At 52.1% G+C, this 9,658-nt stretch overlaps 1 protein-coding gene across 1 annotated transcript in view; it reads left to right on the top strand.

Moving 5' to 3' along the window:
* Positions 1-9,658, top strand: part of UBR4 (ubiquitin protein ligase E3 component n-recognin 4) — a 129,462-nt gene that overhangs the window by 92,691 nt on the left and 27,113 nt on the right. Inside the window, 9 exon segments of the mRNA XM_010830224.1 lie at positions 113-385; positions 540-667; positions 3,494-3,623; positions 3,727-3,884; positions 4,917-5,026; positions 5,692-5,833; positions 6,466-6,547; positions 6,874-7,047; positions 9,277-9,398. Coding sequence (XP_010828526.1) covers positions 113-385; positions 540-667; positions 3,494-3,623; positions 3,727-3,884; positions 4,917-5,026; positions 5,692-5,833; positions 6,466-6,547; positions 6,874-7,047; positions 9,277-9,398 — 1,319 coding nt within the window.

The raw sequence follows: 9,658 nt of genomic DNA, 5'->3' as shown, positions 1-9,658 counted from the left end.
CATTCCCGCGGTCCCCCCGCCGGCGTCTCGTTGTGATGACCAGGGCAGGCGCGGTGGCGGTGGGGGGAGCGGCACGTCGGCAGGGCTCACATCCCAGGAAGACCTTGCTGAGTCAGCGTCAGGCTCAGAGAGCAGAGACGGGCAACGACCGTGCTGAGGGGCTCCGTCTCCCTTCTGACGGTCCGCTTAACCACACGGGTTAGCTCTGAGTCTCTGGGCCAAAGCGTGGATGTGCGCCCTCATCCGGGACTGACCCTGCAGACCCTCCTCTGCTCACCTCTCTTCCTGTTGGCCCTCCAGGCAAGTAGCCTTCAGTATGAAATGCTGCTGTTGACAGACTCCATCTCCAAGGAGGACAGCTGCTGGGAGCTCCGCTTGCGCTGTGGTGAGTTTAGGGGATGTCTGGTTGGCGGCCGGCCAGGGAGAGGAATGCAGCTCGATGCAGGGCCCGTGAGGCCAGGAAGCTGCCCTCGGGTGGTCACACAGCGGCTGGCGAGGCACGTTTGTGACTGTGCCTCCGCCCTGCCTTCCTCTCCCAGCGCTCAGCCTTTTCCTCATGGCCGTGAACATCAAGACCCCCGTGGTGGTTGAGAACATCACCCTCATGTGCCTGCGGATCTTGCAGAAGCTGATTAAGCCACCTGCTCCCACCAGCAAGAAGAACAAGGTACGGGCCTGAGAAGGCTGTCCGGGGCAGGCTCCAGCCAGCGCCCACCCTGCTCTAAGGTCTCTGCTCACCTGAGCTCGCTCTCCCTGGGGCGCCAGTGCTTCCTTGGCGGCAGTCAGCGAGATGGGTTAGGGTTTCTGAGAAGGAGAGTTTCTCAGAGGGCTCTCGAGTGACACAGGCAGGCAAAGGCAAACGCCTGCAGCAGTAGTCTGCCGTGGAGGACCGCCCCTTCCTCCAGTCCCCTCAGACAGCTCGCGGCTCCCAGAGGCTGTGGTGTTCTTCCCTACCCCGTGCCTTTGCACAGTGCTGGAAGCCCTTCCATTCCCTCGCACCGTGACTTGGGCAGGGATTGAACCTGTGTCCCCTGCGTTGGCAGGTGAATTTTCACCACCGAGCCCCCTGGGAGGCTCCTGGCCTTTGGTAATCCTTTGTAACTGTTGTGTGTGGCTGTGCGGTGTCTCCTCTGCCTGCCATGCCCGCCTTCCCTTTGTCAGCTGCTGCTTCAGTGATCCAGTTCTCTGCCAGGCTGGCCATGAGCTCCTCCAATCCAGGGACTGTTTTATGTTTTACTAAGGTTTTTTTTTGGTCCAGTACATAGCATGGTATCTCGTGTTATAATAGCGACTCGGTAAGTCATTCTTAAATGAGTGAGTAAAGCCGAGTTTTTAGTTCTGAAGGTGGCCTAGCCGCAGATGGACTTGCTTATACTGGTGTGAGAGCGTGTGGGCCATAGTGCTTTCTCTCGGCCCTGCCAGAGGCCGCCGTCTTTGTAGTCCTGGGGCCCTTCTGATGCCTGCTTCATCCTGGTGGAGTCTCTTGGTGGGAAATGGGGTCTTCTTTGCAGGACGCTGAGCGGCAGGCACTACAGGGGAAGCTGGACAGGGAACAGTTTATGCTGTTTCCCTTTCTTGGTCTGCCTCGACCGTCCTCAGAAAAGACCCCCCTTTCTTCGCTTTGATGAAGGCTTTCTTCCCCTCAGAGCACATTCTCAGCAAGTGAAAATCGGCTCTTGATTGAAAAGAGGAACTTCATCCCCACATAACTGTCCTTTTTCCCACAGCGTGAGGTCACAGATTCCCACCTGAGAGGGCTCTTAGCCTCTGAGCACTGAAGCCTCACATTTGGCTGAGTTTTAGCCTAGAGAGCAGCAGGTCTCAGAGTCTGGCTCATGGATCTGTGGGTGTTCCCAGGACGACTGGGATATCTGCGAGGCCGACGTTATTTCCGTAATTACCTGGGACACGACTGGGAATCTGTGAGGCCGACGTTATTTCCGTAATTACCCTGAGATCTGTGGGTGTTCCCAGGACGACTGGGATATCTGCGAGGCCGACGTCATTTCTGTAATCACCTGGGCCACGATCTGCCCTTTTCTTCTTTGTGCCACTTGTGCAGATGGCACACAGTCAGTGATGCGAGACCGACCGGGCCTCCGCACCACGAGCCACGCCCCTCACTTGCAGCTTCACCCAGGAGCGTCCCGGGTGAAGCCCTGCAGAGGAGTTTAGTAAATCAGTCGTCTCACTGTTCTTACTGTTCGGGGAGACAGTGCGGGAGGGAGGCGCACCGCAGGGCGGAGGCCGCCGGGGGAAGCGCTGGGGACGGCTGAACCAGCTGCTGTTTTCACGGAGCCTCATCTGTGCTTGAAAGGAGGGCTAGTGAGCCAATTGTGGTTCTTCAGAATCAGGTGTTTGGCAGATTTTCTTGAAAAGTGAACAAAACGAGCCTGTCACTTAAAGAGGAATGGGGTCTGTGCGTGAACCAGTATTTTCCAGCTGACCAGTGCATGTTCATGTGTGAGTAAAAGATGAATTTTAGTGCAATGGAATAAGAAATGTTTTTTGATTGGTTTCGGATTCCACATTACAACCAATCTTTAAGAACCTGTAATCCGTTGAATTTTGGTTTAGTATTAATGTAAAATCCACGATTAATTGAAAAAGCTATTAAAATATTTTTTCTTTCCAACTATATACATCTGAGTGCTTCAACAAAACAACATATTGCAACAGTTTGAACTTAGAAGCAGTATAAGAATCTAGCTGTCTTATTAAGGTAGCCATTAAACAATTTAAAAAATGTATAGCAGTATAGGTCCTTTGTCTAGTTTATTTTTGTTTTGGGAAATAAAAAATGCTGTTTAGGTTGACAGATAATGTATTTGTTTTTATTTGTAAGTGAGTTAATATTTTAGGAATTGCTAAACTTTAATTTTTAATAGATCTGTATCGATGGATAGAGCTACATCATACACAAGAACTCTTTGGAGTCAGTAATTTTCAAGAGTGTAATAGGGTCCTGTGGCTGAAAAGTTTGAGAATTGCTGGTTTAGAATCCTACTGGGGGCTCCCCTATGCAGGCCACTTGGGATTAGTAATGGTTCTGTAAATTTTAGAGGCTGTTTAGTGACCCCTTGAAGATTTATGTTTGGGGAAACTACAGATCAGCCTTGGGATAGGAATTAGTGTATGTAGCTGTAGGAGTGTCTGTAGGAAGCCAGTCACACCTCATCCTGCGCAGGCAGCGCCAGTGACCCTCAGCTCAGCGTGGTGCTGCTCCTGCTGAGTTGAATCGAATGCTTGAAAGGAGCGCAGACGGGGCGTAGGAGATGTGAACGCTGGCCTTCCGGTCTTGAAAGGAGCGCAGACGGGGCGTAGGAGATGTGAGCGCTGGCCTTTTGGCCTTGCCTGTGCGCCGGGGCGTAGGAGATGTGAGCGTTGGCCTTCCGGCCTTGCCTGTGCGCTTGTCCCCGGGGCAGCCCCACTGTGCTGCAGCGGCAGCTCGGGCGTGCCCGGGCCCGCTCACCTGTCCGCCTTCCTCCTGCAGGATGTCCCTGTTGAGGCCCTCACCACCGTGAGGCCATACTGCAACGAGATCCACGCCCAGGCCCAGCTCTGGCTCAAGAGGGACCCCAAGGCATCCTATGACGCCTGGAAGAAGTGTCTTCCCATCCGAGGTGTGTGTGTGTCTTTCGGGACTTGAGAAGCGGGCCCTCCCTGCCCCGGCTGACTGCCCCACCGTCTCCCCCTTACCTCTCCCTGCACCCCTCTGCCTGCCAGGGGTCGATGGCAACGGGAAGTCTCCCAGCAAGGCGGAGCTCCGCCACCTCTACTTGACCGAGAAGTACGTGTGGCGGTGGAAGCAGTTCCTGAGTCGGCGGGGGAAACGGACCTCCCCACTGGACCTCAAGCTGGGCCACAACAACTGGCTGCGGCAAGTGAGTGGCCGGTCGTCTCCTGGGCTCCTCTGGCCGCGCTGGCCCCAGGTCCCAGGCGGGGCGTTTCCGATCCTCACTGCATGTCTCCTCTGCTTTCTCTTTGTTAATCTTGCTTCCTTTCTAATAGGTGGAGGCTCTTGGTTGCAGCCGCCCGCGTGGTGGGTGGGCCACATCAGAACTCCTTCTGCCCTTTGATCAAGCTCGTGCTCTCTGCTCTCCTCCCTGACCACTGAGCAGGACGGAGCCTCCGTGCCTGCACTGCTTTTACCGTCCACCTTTCATGTCTTCTGTCCTTTTCCTTTTTCCAGCTAATGCTTTTAAAGATTAGAGCAATGATATTTTAGAGAATTCATTTGTCCGTTGGTTATAACGTGAGCACTTGGTCTACATTTAACATAAGTGCTCAGCCTGTCGTTACTGTTCAGTTGCTAAGTTGTGTCCAACTCTTTGGGACACCGTGGACTGCAGCACGCCAGGCCTCCCTGTCCTTCCCTATCTCCCAGAGTTTGCTCAAACCCGTGTCCATTGAGTCGGTGATGCCATCCAACCATCTCATCTTCTGTCGTCCCCTTCTCCTGCCCCCAATCCCTCCCAGCATCAGGGTCTTTTCCAGTGAGTCAGCTCTTCACATCAGGTGGCCAAAGTATTGGAGCTTCAGTATCAGTCCTTCCTCTGAATATTTAGGGTTAGTTTCCTTTAGGATTGACTGGTTTGATCTTGCTGTCCAAGGTAGCTGTCTCCAAAATAGAATCATAGACGTCTTTGCTAAGGAGAACACCCGCCTGTCTTTTTTCCTGGTTCTGTATGTCCTCCAAAGTATTTGTTGGAGAAAAGCTCCATGAAGATGGGACTCTTAGCCTTTTTGCCCACCTGTAGCAGCCGGATCTTGAGTTAGCTGGTGATTTTTCCTTTACCCTTTTGCTCGTGAGGAGCTCAGAGCATTTCCCCTCGATGGGTGGCGGTGGACTGTGCCTGGCGGGGCCGGATGAGAGGCTGTCCGCTGAGCCAGGCGCTTCTCCCCACCCCCTGCAGGTACTCTTTACTCCGGCCACACAGGCTGCACGGCAGGCGGCCTGCACCATTGTGGAGGCGCTGGCCACCATCCCCAGCCGCAAGCAGCAGGTCCTGGACCTCCTCACCAGGTACCATCTGAGAGCGGGGTGGGCAGGGTGGCGGGACTTCATCCAGGGAGCCCTCCCGCTCTCCCAGGGGAGTCCTCAGACCAGGGCGACGGGAGGCACGCCTGTGCTGTAGCCACCTCGCTCCTTGTGGAAGACCACAGAAACCAGGAAGCGCTGAGCAGCCGTGTGCAGTGGTTATAATAGCAGTGGTGGTGGTCACAGAGTCAGCAGCTAATGTCTTGAGGTCTTACAGAGCTTACAAAAACTTGGCATGCATTATCTCATTTAATGTTCACCTGGGCTTTCAGTGCTTAGTTAACTTGTCCCCAGGAAGGCAAGGTTTCAGTCCAGGCAGTCTAATTCCAAAGTTATTGGCCACTGGACTCTGGTAAACTCGCCTTGTGAGCGATTCAGTCACAACACTCTCTCTCTGCCCCAGTAACCACCATTCACGTATTGGTGCTTTATTGTCCAAATGTGTACAGTGTGAGGCAATGCATTACCTGCTGGGTGCTCTTGAGCTTTTCCCAGGTCTGAGGAGTTCCCAAGTGGGGGTCTGGGGTGTTCTCAGCCCTGGTCCTCCGCAGCGAGGCAGGGGGAGTGGAGGACCGCAGAGGGGCAGAGCCGGGGGCCGTTGGGGCTGTGGGGTGGTGTGGGCTCGCTGTCATTGCCCGGCTCTGCGGCAGTTACCTGGACGAGCTGAGTGTTGCTGGCGAGTGTGCCGCCGAGTACCTGGCTCTCTACCAGAAGCTCATCACTTCAGCTCACTGGAAAGTCTACCTGGCAGCCCGAGGAGTCCTGCCCTACGTGGGCAACCTCATCACCAAGGTATGTCGTCCCGGCCCAGCCTAGGGGAGCCCCTTTGCCGAGCCCCGCTCTCCTTGTTCTCTTTCTCTAGATAAACTTTGTGGTGGTCTTTTGCGCCAGGAAGAAATATTTGTTCAAAATGCAGGCATACCTCGCTTTATTGTGCTTTTCTTTAAAAATAAAGGTTGTGGCAACCCTGTGTCAAGTAAGCCATTTTTCCAACAGCGTTATTTAAGTAAAGTGTATATACATTGTTTTCTAGACATAATGCTGCTGTACACTTACTGATTTAAACTAGAGTGTGGACATAAGTTCTACATTCATGGGAAAAAATGGATTTGTGTGGCTCGCTTTATTGCCATGACCACTTTATTACAGCGCTCTGAAACTGAGCCTGCAGTACTCCTGAAGTCTGCCGGGGGGCACTTCCGTGACTTCACTGTGTTCCTCATGAGGGTATAGCAGTCTGTTGGGGACATTTAAACTGTCCTCCATTTCTAAGCAGTCCCTTAACGTCTTTATAGCTCTCCTTGGCTTCTTAGAAAAGAGTTCTGCAAGGGTTCAGGGTGAGAGAGCATTCCTGGGCCAGTGGGGGAGCTGACCAGTGTCGCTGGCAGTGCCGTCACACTGACCTTGCTTGTCTTCCTGTTTAGGAAATAGCCCGCTTGCTGGCCCTGGAGGAGGCCACCCTGAGCACCGATCTGCAGCAGGGCTATGCCCTCAAGAGTCTCACAGGTAGAGGGAGCCTCCTGGGCCTTCCGTTGGACACCCTGGGGATAGTTTGGGGGCTGCCCTTTGGCTCCCTGGGTGCTGAGGCTGACCTCCTCTCTCGTGCTGACCACACCGCGCTTTTTAAGCTCTGTGTGCGTTCCCCTGAGGACGGGTTTACGTCTTTGAGCACCTGTTGTCTGTTGACCAGTTCACGTCATGGAGCACGTGCTCCATGTCAGGCACAAACGTGGCGCTTCCTGCTTTTGAGTTGCTCGTCGTCTTTTGAAAACATGGGCCTTCTTTGTTTACTTCTCGTTCTGAACCCGTGCGACTTTCTCCTGTCCCCACAGGCCTGCTCTCCTCCTTTGTGGAGGTGGAGTCCATCAAAAGGCACTTTAAGAGCCGCTTGGTGGGCACCGTGCTGAACGGGTACCTGTGCTTGCGGAAGCTGGTGGTGCAGAGGACCAAGCTGATCGATGAGACGCAGGACATGCTGCTGGAGATGCTGGAGGACATGACCACAGGTAGCCCCGGCCAGCGGCCCGCAGCCTACAGGCCTGTGTCCCTTCTGGCTCCACTTAGGTGCATGGTCTGAGTTCCCCGGTTCCTTAGACCCAGATCATGGGCAGCAAACATCTCCTCACGTTTGAGTAAAGGAGAAGACATTTCTCTCAAGACTGTTGGTGCTTAGAGTTGTAAAATTCCAGATCTGGCCTCAGTAAATTTGGACTTGTTTTTTTAAAATATTTTACTTATTTATTTTTGACTGTGCTGGTTCTTTGTTAGTGCACACAGGCTTCAGTAGTTGGGGCACACGGGCTAAGCCCTGTGGCATGTGGAGTCTTCCAGACCAGGGATTGAACCCTTGACCCCTGCCCTGTCCGTCAGATTCTTAACCACTGGACTACCAGGAAGGTCCTGGACTTTCTGTGTTGAGCTCACAGGGCAGGAAGAGGTCAAGAGTTCTCAGACTGGTGTCCTTCATTGGTTCTAGAAGATTCTCAGCCATTGTGGCGTCAGTTGCCTCTATTCTGTTCTCGCTCCTTGTCCCCGTGGGACTCCACCTCTCACTGTCCTCCGTGTCTCCACCTCCCTCTTTCGTAGTGTCCGTCTCATTGTATCTTTATGTTGATTTTGGATAATTTCTTCCATCCTTTATTTTTCTTCACTCTGTGTTATCTGTTTAATATACCCATCAAATTCTTGCAATTTTATGTAGATTTTATCGTCTCTAGTCTTTTGCAGACATTTTCTGTCCCTTTTATTGTCTTTCAACATAACAAACTTATTTCTGTATCTGCTAATTCTAAAACTTAAACTATCTATTAATCTGCTTCTGTTGTTGTTCTGGCTCTTGCCTTTGGTGCTTTGCTTTAAATCTTGCATTTCATGTTTTTTTGTTTTTTGGTACTGCGAGCTTGTGTTTTGGGAGTTTTTTTGTGGAAACTCTTCGGGACCTGAGTCAAAGATGGGTTTTTCTGGAGATGATTTGTAGCTGCCTCTGTGAAGCAGCTCAGGGCATGGCCATCCCAGGGCCACCTTCAACAGAGTTCTGAACTTAGAGTTTTCAGCTCTCCTAGGTAGTTTGAGCCACAGACCTCTGTGAGGGACAGCTTGTTATGAGTGCTCAGAGGAGATTTTTCTTCCCCTCTGTTCAGTGCTACATTTTAAGGGGAGACAGTGTGCTTTCATTGATTTGCTTGGGGGAAAGGAATAGTTGTTTTTAATTGATGCTTATACCAAAGAGGACTTCCCAGGTGGCATAGTGGTAAAGAATCTGCCTCCCATTGCAGGAGATGCGGGTTCCATCCTTGGCTCGAAAAGATGCCCTGGATTGGGGTGTTCTTGCCTGGAAAATCCCATGGACAGGGGAGCCTGGTAGGGCTATACTCCGTGGGGTCACAGAGAGTCAGGCGCGACTGAACACACCATACCTATACCAAGGATGTAGCTCTTGGGGGTACCAGATTTGTGTGTGTGTGCAGGTGGTGGTTCCTGCCAGATTCTCTCTCTTGGGATATTTGGGGCTTTGTATCCAGCTCTCAAATCGTGGCAGGTTTTGGAAACCAAAGCTCATGGCAGAAAATCGCCGGAGTGCTCTGCTGACCCCCCCTGGAGTCCTGCTTTCCCAACCTTGGAGCTCTGGCTTTCTTTGCTGGTGTAGCAGTCCACTGATACTTTTTTCCCCACTATTTTAAATCGTTTTTAAGTAAAGGAGTGGAAAGTAGGTCAGGGGAGGTAGTCTGCTTTATTGCCAGATGGGGACGTCCTTCTGGTGCCATTTTTAGCTGCCATGCTGAGCTGGTTTGTGACCTTGTCAGCTGGACCCTTTGCAGGAATGTATGGCTTGAAGTTATCTGTTTGGCTTCTGGAGGACCGTCTACCTAATTTTTTTGAAACTGAAAACTGTAGCTTCCTTTTGCTTTGACAGAGTGCAGTTAGGATCACTGTTTCACGTTCTTGAGTACCTATTTTGGGCAAGAGGATGCAAGATTATAATTCCCAGAGGGAGGGAGACATGTGCACAGCCAAGTGTGGTGCTCTGTGTCGCCTTGGGTGTGAAGGCCTTCAGATGGAATGAGGTCTCCGTGTAAGAATCCATCAGCTTCAGGTTTCCAGTTGAAATATTGATGTTGCCACGTAGGATATTATAGACTCACCAGGCAGAGAGGATCTGCCGGTGATGAGTCTCATCTCAGCTTCTGTGTGTGCAGCTCCTTCCTGACTGACTTGGCCACATTGACTTCCGGCAGGTACAGAATCCGAAACCAAGGCCTTTATGGCCGTGTGCATTGAGACAGCCAAGCGCTACAATCTGGACGACTCCCGGACCCCTGTCTTCATCTTCGAGAGGCTCTGCAGCATCATCTACCCCGTGAGCACAAGCTGTGGTGACTCATCGTAGTCGTGGGTCATCATCCCAGCGGTGGCCCGTTCAGTCTATGTTTTAGGAATCTCCACACGTAAAGCAGAAGCAACCTCATGAGTTTCCCATTCCTAATGACGGGAAGAAACCTAAAACCCTTCCTTGTCCCATTTCCTAGATTGAAAGTCAAAATCAATCTTTTTCTTTTGAGCCAGGTCTCACCTCCCGTTACCCAAATCCTGGTGTTTGTCAGTCCACGATCCTGTGAA

The sequence above is a fragment of the Bison bison genome, unplaced genomic scaffold (assembly GCF_000754665.1).
Source record: "Bison bison bison isolate TAMUID 2011002044 unplaced genomic scaffold, Bison_UMD1.0 scf7180017864516, whole genome shotgun sequence".
Taxonomy (NCBI): Eukaryota; Metazoa; Chordata; class Mammalia; order Artiodactyla; family Bovidae; genus Bison; species Bison bison.
This window is presented reverse-complemented; position numbering and strand designations above follow the sequence as displayed.